This window comes from Leptonotus elevatus, chromosome 12 (genome assembly GCF_054856555.1).
Source record: "Leptonotus elevatus isolate MCC_2025b chromosome 12, RoL_Lele_1.0, whole genome shotgun sequence".
Taxonomy (NCBI): Eukaryota; Metazoa; Chordata; class Actinopteri; order Syngnathiformes; family Syngnathidae; genus Leptonotus; species Leptonotus elevatus.
Window position 1 is genome coordinate 16353276 of NC_141250.1, and position 19361 is coordinate 16372636.

General features: G+C 40.2%; 1 protein-coding gene across 3 annotated transcripts in view; it reads left to right on the forward strand.

Moving 5' to 3' along the window:
* The window catches only part of LOC147164761 (FERM, ARHGEF and pleckstrin domain-containing protein 1), a 45866-nt gene that overhangs the window by 19041 nt on the left and 7464 nt on the right, over positions 1 to 19361 (forward strand). For 2 of the 3 annotated variants that reach the window (XM_086090751.1, XM_086090754.1), the window contains exons 3-15: positions 7271 to 7375; positions 7484 to 7526; positions 7635 to 7713; positions 8138 to 8235; positions 8492 to 8606; positions 9878 to 10025; positions 10092 to 10187; positions 10266 to 10429; positions 10523 to 10591; positions 10675 to 10750; positions 11551 to 11749; positions 15136 to 15323; positions 16987 to 17076. In XM_086090751.1, the coding sequence (XP_085946877.1) occupies positions 7271 to 7375; positions 7484 to 7526; positions 7635 to 7713; positions 8138 to 8235; positions 8492 to 8606; positions 9878 to 10025; positions 10092 to 10187; positions 10266 to 10429; positions 10523 to 10591; positions 10675 to 10750; positions 11551 to 11749; positions 15136 to 15323; positions 16987 to 17076 (1470 nt within the window). The remainder of the gene's footprint in view (positions 1 to 7270; positions 7376 to 7483; positions 7527 to 7634; positions 7714 to 8137; positions 8236 to 8491; positions 8607 to 9877; positions 10026 to 10091; positions 10188 to 10265; positions 10430 to 10522; positions 10592 to 10674; positions 10751 to 11550; positions 11750 to 15135; positions 15324 to 16986; positions 17077 to 19361) is intronic. The other variant, XM_086090753.1, reaches the window with a different exon arrangement.

Sequence of the window (19361 nt, forward strand, 5' to 3'; positions counted from 1 at the left end):
CTATGACGCGTTAGCCAACAGCGGGAGGTCCCTGCACAAAGCTCTCGACTATTATTTAAGCTCAACCGATACTACAGAATGCTCACTTAATTCTTCTTCTTCAAGCAAAATCAATACGTTTGCAGCAGTTTAAGGATCTCAGGAAGCTGGTGGTGGTCGTTGAGGATGGTGGCAAAAGCCCCCCTATTGAATCCCCGGGACTTTATTTTCACGGCTGTCCTCTCGGGACCTTAAGGCAGCACTCCCGTGACGGGATGATTCTTGACAGCTGTGGCAACCCAGTCGCCGCTATTTCTTCAATATTTTTTTCCTGTTAGAGGGGTAGAGACTCATTTGGATGCTCTCCCATTGGCCCAGCTTTGCTTCCCCATTAGGATAAGTGCTGTAAAGCTGTCGATTTCGAGAGCAACACACCACAAGCATATGTGACCGGGCATCCATATACGTGCCGGGAGAGAGAGAGAGCGCGTGATTATCAGCAGGTTTGCACCCTTCCATTCCCCGCCTGTCAGCTTGCAGCTTGTAGTCGAGCACCCCCGGGAACCTCGGCTGAGCATGACCTGAATCACAATGAGCTCTCGCTGCCGCTGACCTCTCTGTCCTACTCCTCCCTTACCGTGCGAGTATACCTAGGCCCCGCCCGCACATCCATTCTTACAGTAGACGCCAGGACACCACTGTGCAGAGATTCTTCTTATATGATACGGTAAAACCGCTGAGCCCATGGGAAATGGGGTCAGGAAGTTAGTATAGTTATTCACATATGTTTTCTATAATAGCACGACAGTGTGGGAATGAATCTTCCTGCTACTGGAAGCACTTCTGTAATCTGAGTCCAACCCTGAGAATGCAAACACCATGGTTCATTTATACTGTAAAGTTCAATCGTATCCAGAATCGTTTTTTTTTTTGTGGCAATCAGTGTTCTTGGCAACATTTTGACTCCTGTTACCTCCCCGTCTTTAAATCACTGTCATCCTTGACCTCACAGGTCTAAGCCTCCCACTGTGTGACGGACGCGCCGTTATTCCTTCAGTTAGAACCAAGCCAGAAAGGCCGCCCAATGCTTGGAAACCAAATTTGAAGTCGTTTTTAAAAAAAGATTTTTTTTTTATCCCAGCCAATACTCTGTCCGACAATGGCTAAGCAGCTGGCTCAAATGCCATCATTTACTCCTCTAGTGCCTTGTGACAAGCTTCTCTTTGTTCCCCCTGAAGCCTACAGGCATTGGCAGTGTGTTTACCACACCATTGGAGTATTGGGGGTGGCTGTGGGTAAAGCTCTGCCAAGGCTGGCACATCATGGGTGAACTGGACCATGCCAACATCTCCTGAAGGGGGAAAAGCAGCAGGAAATACAGTATGATATACTTGACCTTTCATGGTTGATATTTGCTAGAAGGAGCTTAGCAGAGGTGGGGGTGTTTGGGTGAGTTATTTTTGCTTGTTGTTTGCCCTGCGTTGTAAGCCCAAATGGACGTGTGTGTGTGTGTGTGTGTGTGTGTGCAGACATTGCTGTCATCTTTGTTTAGACATCCTCTTGTCAACAGGGGAGGGTCATGCGGAGGTCAGTGTAGTGGTGCGAGCATGATTTCAAGTGGTTATACACATGTAAACAGAAAGAGCACCCTTATGTCAAAACCTAATGAGCCCTGACACAACTTGCATGCTCCCCACCCGTCACCAAATAAGGATGCGGAGACTAACTTGGGCGTCTTATGTACAGTTCAGTGGAGCCCCGGTATTGGGACCGGGCTCAGCCCACGAATAGTGAAAATCAGTGTATAATTGACACCCCTTAGAAATTCATTAAAAAAAAATGTTTTATTTGTATCTCAAATCTTCTATCCCAATTAAAATTAACTGAAATAACATTAATTCGTTTTAGTCTTCCAGAAAAACCCAACGAAAATTTGTATTTAGTTTTTTTAATCAAGAAAAACAAACAACCTTAAACATAGTAATGATATTATGACGGAGTAGGTAATTAAACCACTTGCTACAATGTAAAACAAACAAACAAACAAAGAGTTTCACATCTGACTCAGTAGTATGTATCATGTTTATATGCATTGCTCAAATGTTTGCATTTCAATATAAAGTATCTGTTGCTTAAAGGGGTATTGACACTGCAGCATCAATGCTATTAGTTAGCCATCTGTGGCGTTGGCATTGTTTGTTGGCATCAAGTTAAACTAACTGTTGAAAAGCAAAGGCGTGTGGTTGAAATTTATTTTTTGTTTTATTTTAAGTTTGGCATTTGTCATACCTCCTTTTAAAATAATTGTTCACTTTCTGCCAAGCTGTACTTATGAATCTCTTATTTACTGTGATTCCCCCACTTCCCTCCCAGCCCCCACACTCCACAGTTTGTACTTTTTGTTCGTTAATGTATGGATTTTTTTTTTTATAACAAATAGATATAAGCAGAGCACCAGAATTCAATACCAACTTCTCAAGTCACACAGGAATCACATCAACTTAGTTCATTGTGTGATGGAGCTTGTAATATTCGCCCTTCAAGCTGTTCCAAATTCTTTGACTTGGAAGAAAAAAGTCACAAGGTGTCTCCTGGCTGTACAGACCATGGCGACCCATGATAAACCTTGTGGGGAACTCAGCATTCAGCCCTTCATGAACAACAATAGCAAACTGTGGAGGGGCCCGTCTTGCATGAAAACCTAATCTAAGAGATTTCTCCCAAGCCCTGATAACTGACCAGATTTTGTCTTGCATGATAGTAAAGGTACAAGGAGTGAATGGACCTGCAATCTTGGCAAGGCATACCATAACACACAGTTATTTGAATTACTTTACATTAGAGAGCCAACAAAATATTTGAGGGAAAAAAATGACGATAAATATAAAACTTATTAACTCATTCACTGCCATTGACGGCTATAAACGTCAAAAATTCATTTGAACTATTTCTATTAGTTTAACTTTTTTCCCCCACTTTTGTTAACAAGATTATGAAAACCAATTTTTTTTTAAATAATATTTTATTTTATTTTATTTTTAAAGAAAAGAGTATTAAAAATTAGGGGCATCAGGCGAATAAATTATAAAAAATTTGTAATTGTAATTAATCGCATGACTTCAATAGTTAACTCAAGATTAATCACAAATTTTATATCTGTTCTAAATGTACAATAATTTTCATCTCGGTTTTCATACTCTTGTTAACAAAAGTGAAAAAAAAAGTTAGACTCAGAAATAGTTCCAATCAATTTTTGACGTCTATAGCCGTCAATGGCAGTGAATGAGTTAATGGGGAGTTTCTTGTTAATCGCCCGAACTTCGTGTATTATGCCACTACCAACGTGAGACGGAATGCTGTGTCAGTGCGAGCATGCCCACCATCACACACTGAGTGAAGCTCTTTTCCAAGCAGCACTCCGACTATGTCGAATGCTGCAGCGTGGAGTGGTTGCGCTGTGTCTCCCAAGTGCAACAGCTGCATTTAATCAGCCCCCCAAATCTAATCGGCCCGCAGCCTCACGCATCCCGGCTCAGATGCTGCTTTATTTTCTGGTGACAGCAGATTTACAAGGCAGGATATGAGAGTGCTTCAGTCTGACAAAAGCACCGTTTCAATGTGATTGTTTTCGCCTCTTGTTCTTTTGTGTCCTGATATTGGAATTTAAGTTGTTCAAAATGAAAAGTGGAACACCAATGACCACGCACATAGAGCAGATGCCTGCTGTTTTCACACCCTTTCGATGGTCTGGCTTTTGTAGTTCATTCAAACTTGATGGCCAAATGTTTTTAAAAAATGTGCATGAGCATAAGATGAAAATACCCTTATTAAAAGTTCGACGGATTGAAGAGTATAGATTAAAATAATTCCATGGAACCAATTTAGATTGTATACTAGGGGTGGGAATTTTTGAATGTCTCATGATTTGATTCGATTCCGATTTTTGGGTGTGCGATACGATTCAGAATCTATTTTCGATTAAGAAAGATTTTTTTATTTAAAATGATTTGATTGATAATGGTTTTTGCTTCAATCTATAGATGTGCAAGGAATTGTAATGATCTACTCCAGTCTGACTCGCTAATTAGCGCGCTACTTGCGGCACTTTTATCACTTAAATGACTGTCTTCACGCTGAAAAAAAAAAACTTTTATTGGAATAACTTGATCGTGACTTGTTCCTTCTACTCTCTAATGTGGCTACAACTTAACAGTGTATTAACACTGCCCCTCAGTGGCCAAACCGTGTACAACATGAACAGCGCTCCAAATAAAGGCACACACAGATAAAAGGGAAGACAGTATAAAATACTTTAAATAAAATAGATTTTTGGGACATTTAAAATCGATTCTGAATGGTACTAATTGAGAATCGATTATTTGGGGCACACCCCTATCGTGTGTATATATAGTGCTTATGATAACATTTAAGCTGTCAGAGAAGGCCTTGTTGACAATTAGTCGCCTAAATTGATTTCTACCACAGACCGTGTCAAACAAGCCCGGTTGGTTGGGGATAAATCCGCCTGCAAGTGCTGACAGGTGCCAGCGTGTGGCACACCTGCAAAAGCACTAAGACTTACAGACACTCACTGGCATCCTGACAGTGAGTGATGGCAGGTGGCTGGCCCAGTGATTCATGCACATGTAGCCCACTTGCCCACCGCTTCGTTGACATCTGCGAGTCGCAGCGTTCAAAGTCATTGCGTTGCGCTTTCCCAAGCCTTTGCTCAGACATATAATTATTTCTTCAGGGGGTTTCTAAACACTTTGCTCGCAGCGGTCTGTCTCGAAGCGCTACAGATTTCTGCCGAGAGACTGTTTAGGCTATACTCCACCAGTTCTTATCATCCTATGGTAGCAGCTGGTTGTCGCCCTTGGCTGTGGAGAGCGATAGTAGGGCAACATTAGGGCGAGCCTGTCGCTGTTCGGAATTGCTTACAAAGTGGAGCGGATGCCGCGCCCCGGCAGCACATGATAACGTTGATGACGAAATGTCGGCTTAACGACTACGTTCAAGTTTTTATTTGTAATCTTAAAATAGCTTACCTTAACCAGAAATTGAGTTAGAAAAACATCACATATGGTCCCAAATGTAAATCCCCGAAACCGCAAAGTAGCGAGGGAACACCGTATTGTTAACCTGCGCGAAGCCTTACCACAAATTAATGATTAATTGACAACCCCCAAAATTCGAATTGCCTGTATTAATAGTTTAACTGTAAATATACACCCAAACTATGATCCCAAAAGTTTACTGTCATTTCAAACTCTTCTTCCAACGTCAGACTTTAAAATGATTTGCATGTGATGTGATTTTGATTTTTAAAAAAGCAGCAAAGACTTTCTGTAACTTTCACTTCAACATTAAGTCCTTGACGCCATTCATTGCTTTCCTATTTGTTGAGGCCGTTGGCGCCATCCTTCGACTTCTTGGGGAGAAAGAGCACATTTACGAGGATAAGTTCCAATCCATCCATCCATTCTCCGAGGGGGGGGGGGCAAAACAATAGGTGAAGTTGTAAATGGTGAACCCTGTATAGATGGTGGTTCTCTGTAAGTTTAAATACTTCCTGTAAACAAATGGTTTGTATCAAATGAAAAAAAGCAGAAGGAAAGACAAGCTTTTAACGCTTTTTATATGCCAGTTTCAAACTTCGCAGATTCATGTTGTGCAATTCTTTGGAACTCTGCATGATGTACGTCTTGTTCTTCGGGTCACAAACTCGTTGAGAATGACTCAACAAAGTCCATGCCGGTTGCAGCCAGGTAGTGCGCTTCCGTTTTGTCTGTTTCTTCAAGACCTGATGAATCCGCAATCAATTCCACACAATCATCAGTTTCCCATGCAGCATGTTTGTACACCGTGTTATCGACGAGGTGTATGGGAGAGGCTTGTTAGGGGAAGATTACAGATTTGGGTGTGGAAGTGTAGCTTTTTTACACTAAGCTGATGGAGCTCATGTTTTAATTGACGAGGCATTAAAATGAACAGAGCACAATCAATCCCCTTCGAGACATCAGACTTCGTTGAGCTGTTAGAAGGGATTTGCTTTTTTTAGCGACTGTCTTGTCTTAAAGTGTTAAATTAGAGGAGACTATGCTTCCTGGAAGCATTCCCTCACACAAAAGTAGATCATTAGCTGAGTCGGGGGGGTTGGGGGGGGGGGGGATCTTCACTCATGCTGTGCTTGTGCAAACCGGTCACGAGTTAGCAGCCGGTGTACGGCAATCCAAAATGCTGCTGCGGTGTCCCGCAAGAGGTGCGCGTTTACCTCACTGCCATAGAAGTGTTACCGTCCATATTTGCTTTGTTTGTAGAAAGTTTGTAATAAAACTGCAGGTCACTTGTTTAGCAATAGGCAGGGAAGGTGTCTTTGTAGTGGCACTTTTGTGAATGGGGTGGAGTTATGGAGGAGTTTGGACTTGTTCGCTGCTCGGTGTCGTTAACCTCCAGGGGTTTGACTTGTCCCCAAAGTGGAATTCTCCTTTGTTTCTGGGTATTCCTTTTGTATTTGTGGGTTTACGGCGGGGCACTTTAAAAGTCTAGTAACAGTGTTGGAACATCAACTTGGAACATCAAGTTGGCTGAGATACAAGATAATGTATTATTCTATAAATTTGGCTTAACTACACGGAAGGATGTTGTTGATTTTTGTCAATTGTGGGCTTGTGAAGCCCTTTGAGATTATTTTGTGATTCAGGGCTACTATATAAATAAACCTGACTTGAAGGCAACTCACCAGAGAATTGTAGCTAGCTAAGCTACTACAAAATGGCAAAGGTAGCTAAACTACCAATTGATGCGGTCTCCTAAAAAGAAGTTAAATTACAGCAATTTTTTTTAATACTCTCTTAAAACATTGTGCACATAAAAAATCTAGCAAACTATATATATTTTTAAAATTAATATATTTAAATAGACTACAGTATTTAGGTTTTGTTGAGAAAATAACCGGCACAGCCAAGAACATGCTAGCTAGTGTTAGCTGTTGTTGATAAATAGCATGCATTTGTTAAGGCATGGCCCAGGAAGATTTACAATTTATGTTCACATTTGCGTGGTTTAAATAATCCATACCCTCCGCACAATTCCCCAGTACAGTTAAGGTGGGTTTAGGATATAGCAGGTACATATTTAATTGTTAAATTTAGTCCCTAGCAAAAAGTAGCTTCTGTGAATGCTACCGCGCAATTGTTACAAACAAAACAACAATGGTTATTTAATTAGCAGTCTAAAATATCAACATGCCCATTGTCCATAATGTGGTTTTTTTCTGCTTTGTCCACAGGTCAAAGCTTCCGGCAAGGTGCTATTCGACCTGGTGTGCACCCACATGAATCTCATCGAGGGCGATTACTTCGGCCTGGAGTTTCAGAGCCATCAAAAGATGACGGTGAGCGAGAAGGACAAATAAAGTGAACTGGATAATTGGAACGTCTTATCAAGCCAGAAATTCGCTCACTACAAGACCAATTACATGGTGATGTTATCTTCTCCATAGGTTTGGTTGGATCCTGTCAAGCCTATTATCAAGCAGCTGAGACGTTAGTATTTCTTTTTCTTCCGCGTTCCAACATGGAGGTTTTCATTAAGGTGCAAATCTGACAAGGTTCTGGCAATTTCTATTTTGATACCTCATATGTTCCTAACAGGACCGAAGCACACAACGTTGAGGTTTGCTGTGAAATATTTTCCTCCAGACCATGCCCAGCTGCTGGAGGAGCTGACTCGGTGGGTTTCTTTCCACATTAGGAATATTATCGCCGCCTCATTAAATTGGCTCTCCTTTGAAATATGCCTATTTAAAGAATTGAGAGCTGTATGTAAAGAGGAACCTTCAACGTTGAATGCCCTGCAGGTAGTTCTATCAATATTAAAAAAAAAAATTGGGACACACCAAATGTCTGAAAGATTTACTTATGTATGGACTTTTTTTTTTTTTGTGGAAAAATTTAAAAATGGTCATAGGCATAGGAAAGCAGCACTCGCATCCTAGCAGCTCAGTGCAATACTGTCTCAACACTTTGATTAAAATCTTCAAGCAATTGGAAGCCAACTTCTGTCAATGAATGTTTTTGTTTCGACTGTGCGTGCTGCCTGATGCAAATGTCACTTGAAAACAATCCGTAACGGAACTATCGATGTTCTTTTCCAGGTACCTGTTTGCCCTCCAGATCAAAAAGGATCTCTCCGGCGGCCGTCTGACATGCAACGACACCAGTGCTGCGTTGATGGTCTCCCACATTATGCAGTGTGAGTGCCGAAGGGTCCCATGAGTCGACGCGGCTTTCTGACTCAAGAAAATGATTGTCTCACAATAGGCTTATTTCCATTTTAATGTGCATATCAGTCTCTCTGATCTCTAATCTGAAGAATGCCTGAGTGGCATCCTGTTCATGTCGCTTTCTCGGAAACATGACATTTATGAGCCGCAGCATATTTTTCATTGCTTTTTTTACATTGCTTCCACTGCTTTTCCCACTTACGCTTGTTGTTTCTTACTTTTCAGCTGAGATTGGCGACTTTGAGGAGAGCCAGTGCCGGTCACACCTCCTTAATAATAAGTATATCCCGGATCAAATGCCCTTGATTGACAAGATTATGGAGTTCCACTCGATGAATATGTAAGTATTGTGCTGTCCTTTTTGCCTTTTTAAGGTCACTGTCTAAGCGCGGATACATTTACAAGTTTCAACATAATAGCGAGATTTCTTTTTTTATTTAAAAATGTATCATTTGGTCTTACTGCATGTTCTCTATTGTCTTAGTGAGGCATTTTATATCTATCGATCGCACATGGATTTGGATTTGGTCTATGTTCACGCACCAAATACCTCACAAGCAACGTTTCACATTTTTAGGGTCTTTTCTGGATCAGTCTGTGAAGTCAAGGGTCCTTTTTCAGTGGGTTTAAATTCAAGTCGAAAACTAATGGCCTCATTGCTGGTCTTCAAAAGGAGCTCCTTTTTAATGTACTCCTTTCCTTCGCTTGCCCCCCCCCCCCCCCCCCCCCCTGGAGGCCTTCCTAGTTGATAACTAAAGCCGCGGTTCTCGTAGCGGTGGTGCTACGGGAAGATAAGCCGCTCATTAATCACGGAATGCATGCTGAAAGAACACTTCTTTGCTGATAAGAGTTCAGAAAAATTGCTTATTCCTTTCTCGACAACTTTTCGCAAAATTGTACATAAACAAAGTTGACCTGCACGCCTTCAGACTATTGTACTTAGTAGTGATAAATGGCATGCTGAAATTGAATTAATTGGTCTGACATTATTTACAAGTACTTCGCACAATAGCGCTATTACATCATGACACTAACATGAGAGCCAATAGTTGACTAGTAAAGTAGGAAATTGTAGATGGCAACAACCGAGAGATTAATCGACGTACCTTTTGGATAAAGTCTAGTGGAGCTGCCAAAACATTTTCTACATGTTCAATCTGTCAGCTAAATATTAGCATTATAGCGAGCCACCGTTTAAGGATGTGTTCCAGACCCAACCTGGAGAGGTGAGAATCTGCAATGCATACCTTTTTTTGTTGTATTTATTTTACCCTTCCCACTAACTTTAAAGATTTTAAAGTCTATTAAAAATGTATATTCGAATACCAAAACGGTAAACCAAATTGTGATTTTTAATCTGCTAGTTTAATGCTGGCATGTAAAAATGCTATCAACATGCTAACAGAAAATAGCATTGATGTTGGGATAATTGTCTGTTAAACAACTGCTAATTTAACACACAGTGATACAAACAGCATACAACAAAACTCATAGGCTTTTACTAAATTATTTGGAAAGTGATTACATAATCTTCCCAGAGTCCCTAAAAAATGTTCTAAAAAAAAAAAAAGGCCAGAATGAATTGTACGTGTTGGATTTGTGTTTTGTTAGAGGTCAGACACCGGCCGAATCCGACTTCCAGTTGCTCGAAGTGGCACGCCGCCTGGAGATGTACGGGATTCGTCCGCACCCAGCCAAAGACCGCGAGGGCTCTCGTTTAAGCCTTGCCGTGGCGCACACGGGCGTCTTGGTCTTTCAGGTGAGATGGACTACATTCGGAGGCGTTTCAAATCCTGTGCTCACTTGATTTTGTTTGTCTCCGTAGGGACACACAAAGATAAACTCTTTCAACTGGTCTAAAGTACGGAAATTGAGCTTCAAGAGGAAACGTTTTCTCATCAAGCTCAGGGCTGATGGGAACGTAAGTTTGTGCGTTGAAAGAAAATTGTTTAAGAGAGACCACAATTTTGCAAAGTGGTGTTGGTTGTGTGTTCTCCAGAGTTCATATCAAGACACTCTGGAGTTTCTGATGGCCAGCAGAGATTGTTGTAAAGTCTTCTGGAAGGTCTGTGTGGAATACCACGCCTTCTTCCGGCTCTTTGAGGAACCCAAACCCAAGCCCAAACCTATGCTGTTCACACGAGGCTCCTCTTTCAGATTCAGGTAACAAATAGCTCACATTACCGGGCTGCTCCTCTTCTCTCGAAATGGTCAATTCTACCCGCCTCGCTCAGTGCCTAATGCTTGTCTCCACAGCGGCCGCACGCAGAAGCAGGTGATTGACTTTGTGAGAGAGTCCGAGTTTAAAAAGCTCCCGTTTGAAAGGTGATAAGTGTTTGACGTGCTTGATCCGGGCGCGAGCGTCGCTTTTGCTCTAACATTGAACTTCAATATCCTATGTCTGCTAGGAAACACAGTCGAGTCCAGCACAACAGCCGCCTGTCGCCTTTGCCTTCTCCACGTCACCAAAATGTGCCAAAAGAAGTGAGTTTTACCAGTTGTACCCATCCTTTTTGTTTTAAACTCATTTCAACCTATTAAAATAATTGAACTTATTCACACACTTCTTAAAACCTATCCTATAGTCTCTCTCTCTCTCTCGATGTCAAGAATTGGGAGACAATCACGTAACAGTTAAAAGGCAAAGCATTGGTGACCAAACGACATGATTTCATCTAACGTCTGCTAGCTTGATGCTAACAATTAATGTAAAACATCATAGACAGGCTAATAGAAATTATCTTAGATGTTGAATTACAAACTAATAATATAATAAGTATTCTCTCTACTCTATGGGAACAATGAATATTAGGCAAAACTTTATTGCACATATGTATGGAGGACCCAAACTGCCAAAATAATAAATACAAATTTTATAAAAAATGAATTAAAAAAATAATATAAATGCATATAAAAACAACAAAAATGCAGTAAAGGCATGAATAAATAAAAGTGAAAATAAATACAAAAATAAAAACATATTCAAAAACGTGGCGACCGTGGCTCAGGGTGTAGAGACGGTCGTTCAGTAACCAGAAGGTTAGCTGTTCGATAATTTTTTAATTCAATTTTTTATATCCAATTTTATTTTTACTTTTATTTTGGCAGTTTGGGTGCTCCATAGTAACTATTGTTACTTATTCTAAAGTCAGATTTGCTTGTATACTGTAAAAATACAATCTCTGAATAATTTGTAAGGGTGCAAACGATCGTATGGACCCAGATGTAGTGGGTCCACTGTTCAAGCTTTTACCATCAATAATTGAACTAACTCTCCACTCCAGAGTGCTGCTCTTGGGGACCGAGTTGACGCTCCTTCGCAGCACCACTGGAAGGAGTCGGCCCTGGTGAGTTCACAAGAAACACCCGAAGCTCCGGAGAGCCCGGCTCATCAGAATAGCGGCCAGGAGGACAGATCGCCGTCCAGGAAGGACGAGACGAGAGGCTCGAATCGGCCGGCTCACCTAGAACAACTGGCAACAGGTTCAACTTCTCGGGCTGCTGAAGGCGGCTGCTTTTCTACCTGCTCTGAGAAAGATAGGGACTATAACGTAGGCAGGGGCACAGTATGGATTCAGAGCTACCGGGGGCAGGTTGCGTTTCAGCATGGGTCCGACTCGAGAGGCATAAATTCTCGCTCTTCTAAACTGTCACAAGTTATGATTCCTGAGATGGACGTTCCCGCCATGCACAGGCCTCGTAGTAGAGATAAACACATCGATAGCCCGGTCATGCTCCATCATGTCACCGGTCCACCAGTTGTCAACACCAGTCCTGTTATGGGCACCTTCTGTCCATCTGGATCCCTCAGTCACGCTGAGCAAAATGGCTACGCAAGCACCGAAGCCACCCCAAGCCGCTCTCATCGCTCTCGGAAGCACCACAAAACCAAACACCGCCCTCATGCCGACCCAAATCCGCCGACTTCCTTACCCGGGCGAGAATCGCAACCTGTCCTCTGTCACGCTGAGCAAATGGCTGCTCTTGAGCGCCGCATGCTGGCCAACGGCCTCTCACCCCCAGGCAGAACTAAAGCCGGTCCAGGGCGTAAACGCCAGGCTGGAATCGCACATGTCGGGGCGGTTCAGATGAGCGAAGGCTGTAACACGAGTGCTTCGGAGTCCAGTGAGTCTGAGGTGGAGGTCAACAGGGTGGGCGGCGGCAACAGCCAGATTGTGTTTGGGGATCTGGCGGAGGCCACTTCGCCCATACCGAGAAACAAGTTTTCCTTTGGTAGCCTCCAGCTGGATGAGGAGGCGGATGATGACACATGCCACACTTTCAGTGATGACGATAGCTTTCAGATAATCAAAGGCTAGTCTAAAAGAAGAGTAGAGGTATGGCGTTCATCTTTTTTTCTCTCTTTTTTTTAAGGTCTGAAGTAAAGACAGAATTATCTTACCTTGCTGTTAGTTTCGACCTCTTAGAGTTTTTTTCTTTCTTTGTCGGTTCCACTGTTTTTATATTTCCCTTTCCTAGCCTGTATATTATGGAGGACCAAAAATTCCAAAATTAATAAATAAAAGTCCAAATAAAATCGTATATAAGAAATATAATAAAAAAATGGACCCCCCATCATTTGAATAACATTTCATGATGCATTTCATGATGATATAGTCTGCAGCATGATATAAATAAATATGAGAGCAGAGCATTTTTATTGATTGATTGACATTCAAATCTATTTATATATTTATTTTTGTATTCATTACATCATTTTGTTTTTTATTTTTTTTAACTTGTTTTTATTTTTGTGTTTATTTGTACTTTACTTTTATTTATTTATTTATTCATTAATTTGTTTATTGATATTATTTCCATTTAGATTTTTTTTTGTATTTAATTATTGAATTATACTTTATATTTGGTTTTTTTTGTACTTTTATTTATTTAGTTTTTTTTTTTGTGTGTGTGTCATTTTTGGTCCTCCATATTATATAAGAGATGCTTTTAAAAAATGGCCCCAGAAAATCACAAGTGCCATGTTCACATTTAGCGTGATTGAGTACACCAGAGACTTTTGGCACAAACTCTTATTTGTGCTCGGATGATGTTTGAAGACCTGTTGAATGTGGGGGTTATCCATATGCCTTGTGACTTTAAATAGGGAAGGAAAACCCCTAAAATGATATATCTTTGGCTATCTTTCAAGTGAGCCTTGTGCTCATTAGGCACTAACTGTGTAATGTGATTTTTGTGTTGGGACGGTAGACTGTGCAATGTTAATTAAAACCTTGCAAGACCATTAATATCACAACGATTTACTTTGTTAATGAAGAAAACAGACAGTAGCGGTGATTGGTGTCCCAGTTGTGCCCCTTCTTTGGAGCAAATATGTTGATTGTTTATGTGTGCAATCTAAAAAAACATACAGTATGCTTTCTTGCATGTTCATGTTTAATCGTGGTCTGACGAGGCAATCGTGGTCTGACGAGGCACAAAATGCAAGTTGGGCCCTTTTTTTTTTTTTTTAATACGCCCTGCAATTTAAAGAGCTTCATTAAGTTAGCGGACACTATTCCACTAACATTTTATGTATTTACAAAGAAAATGGCGATAAGCATTTTTGTGGTCAGCTCTTGTTTGGGATCTCATTAGAGTGAGCAAATGTACTTAATTATATACTTCACGTGTATACTGTATTGATGAGATACCAATGGTGGCCTGATCTGACTGAAGTAGTAGTTTAAACTTCCCCTCACTGTTTGCACTTGAATAGAGTATTCACCAAAACATCTCAAGGTGTACACTAAGTAGCTCCATTGTACACGATGCACTTTGTTTCCATCTTTTGTATCTTTCTGCTTCAAGGACGCTTCTGTCTGCATGTTGACTTTGTGTTGTGTCTCCTGTTTCTTTTTGTTTTCCTTTTTTCTTTCACCTTTCCATGCATTGTCTGTTTGCATGAAAACTGTTGTGTATCTTTTTTTTTTTCCACACTCAAGCTGTAACCGAGAGCGGATTTGAGCAGGGTGGCGTTTGCGAGTACTTGCTTCGTGCTCCGCTGCTCTTCGTGCACTGTATTTTGAACATCTGATAATTTTTAACACATTTTGTTAATGTGAATGAGTTTGTAAGTTGTTCAAAATGTTTCACCGGCTTAAAGGTTATTGCACTCCTTTATTTTCCTGCACTCCCTCCCAACCTTCACTGTTGTGTTTATGTGCTGCAGGTCTTTTGCATGAATCTCGCATGTTTATAGGAAAAGTCAATAAAATTGGCTTTTATGAAGTCAGATCGCTAATTGTCTTTTTGCGTTAAAACGTCTCCTTTCATCTCCCCTGTTGTGTTTTAAGGCGTCTGTAACACTTAGTTGCTATAATCGTCTTTCGGTTTGTCATGGTTTGTGGTTTCCACTTTTCCCCACTGCTGTGTTTGTGCTCGCTGTTGTGATGTTCTGATCCAGTACAGGAAATGTATCCAAATGGCATTTTAAACGATAGAAATTATCATTTAAATGACATTGTTTGGAAATTCTATATTATTATAGTTGTGCACAATTTTTGATACATTGGATCACATTAGCTAGTGCAGGCGTACCTAATGTTGTGTCCCATGAGTGTAGTCTTCCTGCAGTATGTTTTTGTTGCACAGCCTGCCGATGCTGTCTGGACTACAGAGTGAGTCACTGCTGAGGTTTGACTTCTAGAAGTCAGATGCCTCGGCTATCTTTTTTAGCCGGGGAAACTCCCCAAGCTCCCTCAAATAGATTCCGTCAATAACTGTCACTTGCTCTTTTTCGATGAGCCATATTGGGTTACAGCTCATACAATTTAATTAAGCAAGTGAACACAAGACAGCCACAACAAATCCTTTAGCCCGCCGTCTTTCCATTGCTGAGTTTTCACTATTTTCTCTCTCGTTAATAGGAGCGCTGACAAACAGTCCGTACCTGTCCACGTCCTCCGGCCACTCACACGGTCTGCTTAACGGCCAGACCGCTCTGGAGGTGGGCAGTCACAGTCCCGACGTCCGGCAGCCTTCGCCTCTCACCAGCCCACTCCTCAACGATGCCTGTAGTATTCGTACGGATGATGAAGACGAGGTGCGCCGGAAGGTTTGTGCTTGAAAGTCCCCCAAAAATTGTTAAGACTGCACATGCCAGATTGATAATTACTTGCTTAACTCATTCACTGCCATTGACGGCTATAGACGTCGAAAATTCATTTGAACTATTTCTATTAGTGTCACATTTTCATTTTTTCCCACTTTTGTTTACAAGAGTATGAAAACCAATTTTTTTTTATTGTACATTTAGAACAGATATAAAAATTAATTGTCTGACACTCCTAATTTTTAATAATCTTTTCTTCTTTTATTTATTAGGGGCAGCAGGCGATCATTTTTTTAAATTGTAATTAATCACATGACTTCACTAGTTAACTCACGATTAATCACAAATTTTATGTATGTTCTAAATGTACAGCAGGTTTTCATACTCATACTGTTAACAAAAGTGGAAAAAAATGTGAAACTAATAAATAGTTCTAATGAATTTTTGACGTCTATAGCCGTCAATGGCAGTGAATGAGTTAATCTGGTATACATGAAATTAAAATTTCATGAAATGAATGGTAAATTTAATTTTTTCAGGTTTCTAGTTCCTGGTACTTGCCCATCCCTAATTTCTGGAATTTTTCTTCCTTGCTTTCCTCTTAAATGAGAAGATTTTTTTTCCTTCCATTTTTCAATTATTTTATTTTTGATAGTTCACATTAGGCTCCACACGAGCACATTTTTCTTTTCTTTTTTACCAATTAGCGATCAAGTTGGGGGGGAAAATGAAAATATATCACCTAATTGAAGACAGAGCAATTTATCTTTTTAAACAACTTTTATATTTACTCTACAGTCAAATTCGCGGGCAATAGGGACTGGCCAATCAAAGGCGGGCAAATTAAGACATTACACTTGCAGAGGTGGGCATCGAGGGCCGAAGTCCTGCAGCTTTTGCATGTTGCCCTGTTGACTGGAATCAGATTGTGTTGGAAGTGAGAAACCTCCAAAACCTGCAGGAGTCCGGCGCTCGAGGACCGAGATTGCCCACCTCTGCATTACAGCCGATCACAATTTTGCATAAAATGCCAAATATCGTCCGATCACGATCCAGCCGACCAGATGGTGTAAAGTCACACACAATAAATTATATAAATGTAATATAGAAAGTGTAATTAGTGTAACTATGTACAGTAGTAGTAGTGAGCCGAATGCTTGCCATAAGAGGGCGTGGCCTAAAGAGTGACAATAAACCTAGCTGGAGTTTGGTCATTATTCCATTGTGCGCCTTGTGGCCTACAGTAGCTCCTTACGCGTGTTTTCATTTTGCATTTGTTTGACTCTCTTGTTTAAATAACTGCTTAAAGTGCATCTGTGGCTCTCCTTGCCCACATGTGAGGGCATATAGAGCCTTAATTGCTCTATTTTTTTTGCACTTCACTTGAGTGGCGGCTAACAGTAAAAAAAAAAAAAAAAAGACTAAACGACGGCTCTGTTATACAAAACAAAAATGTTGAATTCAATTGTCTCTGGATTACTCCTACATCACAATTGCAGAATGTCTTGTGTAGCATGATAACTTGTCTGCAACTATGCATTTCTAGGACTATAATATAAGAGGAATGTCCAAAGACTTTTGCTGTCTTCTTGTACAGGCTTGTCGGTGAGGTCACTTGTTCACTTGTTCTTCGCTAACCATCCTTTCACCTCTGATACCTTGGCAGAGGTTCCCCACAGACAGGGCCTACTTCATCGCCAAGGAGCTGCTGACCACAGAGAGAACGTACGTCAAAGACCTGGAGGTGGTGACCGTGGTAAGACGATCCCGGGGCGCCGCTGCCCGACGTGTCGCTTTACTGTTTGTTTTCTCCTCTGGCTGTCCTCTGGGGGAGAACGCATCGATTAACCGGGTTAGCTGCTCCATTGCAGAGAAGCCGCCAGGACATTGAGGCAGGCAGTGACACGGGCAGATTTTGAAAGATTACATTTTTTTGTACCCATTCTCCACACTGCACACTGGGAAGTATTTAACTCGCTCAAGGCCACTGATGCGTCACTGTTATTTGAAGAGATTTACGCAAGCTCCGCTTGCCTATCTTTGCCTTTATGTAGATTTCACACATCAGTTGAAGCATGAAAAACATTGATTTAGTCGGAACTCTCAGGAAATTGAGTAGAAGTGCTCACAATGGTTAGGAATGTAGGTGCGACTGCAGGGGCATTTAAGGACATCCAATACAAATGCTGGATTAAAAGTTACTTGTAGTTTATTATAGTTGCTTTAGTTTGCAGTGAATCATGCGTCTAATGCAAATAAACAATTTAATTAATTTATTTCGGCAAAGTGAGGAGAAGATGCAGACACCTTGAGATATACGAAACCCGACTTGTGTGTTGTCCTTTTTTTTCCACCCCCCTTTGACTTGTGAGCAAAAATGTGATGTACAAGAGCAGTAAACTCAACTCACTTCACAATAAGCAGTAGTTGATAGTGAACAATTAAAAAAAGAGGCTCTGTTTATTGCCGCTCCCCATCAAAGTTTATAAAGATTGGATTACATGTTATGCGTTTAAAATAACACATAAAGTCAGTTAGCCTAACGCTAACACCGTAGACGTGCTATCATATAGCATTGGGTGTTGCGGTGTTATAACCTTAAGTAACAAATATTTGAAAACAAACACTTAGATAATATAACAAAAAAAAAGCTTACTTGAGGAGCTGAGTTTGATATGATATGAGACATATAATACGGACATCCGTTTTTGGATGAATTGGAGCAACAAAAAAAATTGGCCAAATGGTTTTAATTAATTTCTTTATGTTCTATTAAATTTTATCATGACCGTTGTGTTTTTATAAAATATATTTATATATTTATAAAAGCGTAACACTAAAAAAGCTGTCTGTAATATTTAGACTTAATTACATTACAAATACTGGAAAAACCTCTTCGTTTGGTGCAGGTGTTCCTAATGTTGTGTCCTGTGTATATTTTAAAGTGGGTTTCAACGTGTATAATTCTCTCTTCCTTGACGCTTTTATCACCTAGCTATCTTCAGCAAAAGTCTCTCCTATCTCATAAATATTTGGGTTGGCTTGTGTCCCATCTTTTTTCAGCCATGCATGATTTAGAGCCATCTCTCTAAATCCTCCCCCCAAAAGACTCGAGTCCTTTTTCCCAGTTTTTAATAAAGTTCTTCTCTTACCTGTATGCAATTATTTATTTATTTTTTTATTAAACTGATTATAATCCCCCAAGAGGAAATTTGAATTACACTCTGCTGCGTGAGCTCTTGTCCAACTAAATGACATGTTTTAAGAATGAGTTATTGATTATTATTTTTTTTTTTATCATTTGTATAGAAGTTAAAGGACTTAAATGTTGCCACAAGCTAGAACACAAAATCAATTTACAGTCAACTCAAAATTATTAATATCCATCTATTTATTTTCTATAGCGACTGCCAATCCCAGTTCACTTTAGTTGATTGGCGGGGTACACCCTTACGTAAAAAAAAAAAATTCAACTATTTATATTTGTTTAACATCTTTTTTCTACTTTTGTTAACAAGAGTATGAAAACCTAGAATTTTTTTAATTGTACTTTTAGAACAGATATAAAATTTGTGATTAATTACGATTAAAAAAAATTAACCGCCTGACACCTCAAATTTTTAATAATCATCTAGTCAGGCAATTACATTTTTTAAATTGCAATTTATCGCATGACTTCAATAGTTGCGATTAATCACAAATTTTATATCTGTTCTAAATGTACAATATTTTTTTTCTCTAGGTTTTCATACTCTTAACAAAAGTGGAAAAAAAATGTTAAACTAATAGAAATAGTTCGAATGAATTTTTTGCATTTTTTGCCGTCAATGGCAGTGAATGAGTTAATATAAACAAGCGTCTTCACTAAACCTAACATTCAGAACTGTGAAGCAGACACTAACTCGTCCCACTGTGCTTATAGTTATTAATTTTAAGATAATACAATGAAAAGATATATTTCCGAAAAGAGTAAGACACATTACGTTAAATCCAGAATTATTCATGCCGTTTGTCAGTACGAACATGCGCAATGTTCTAAAT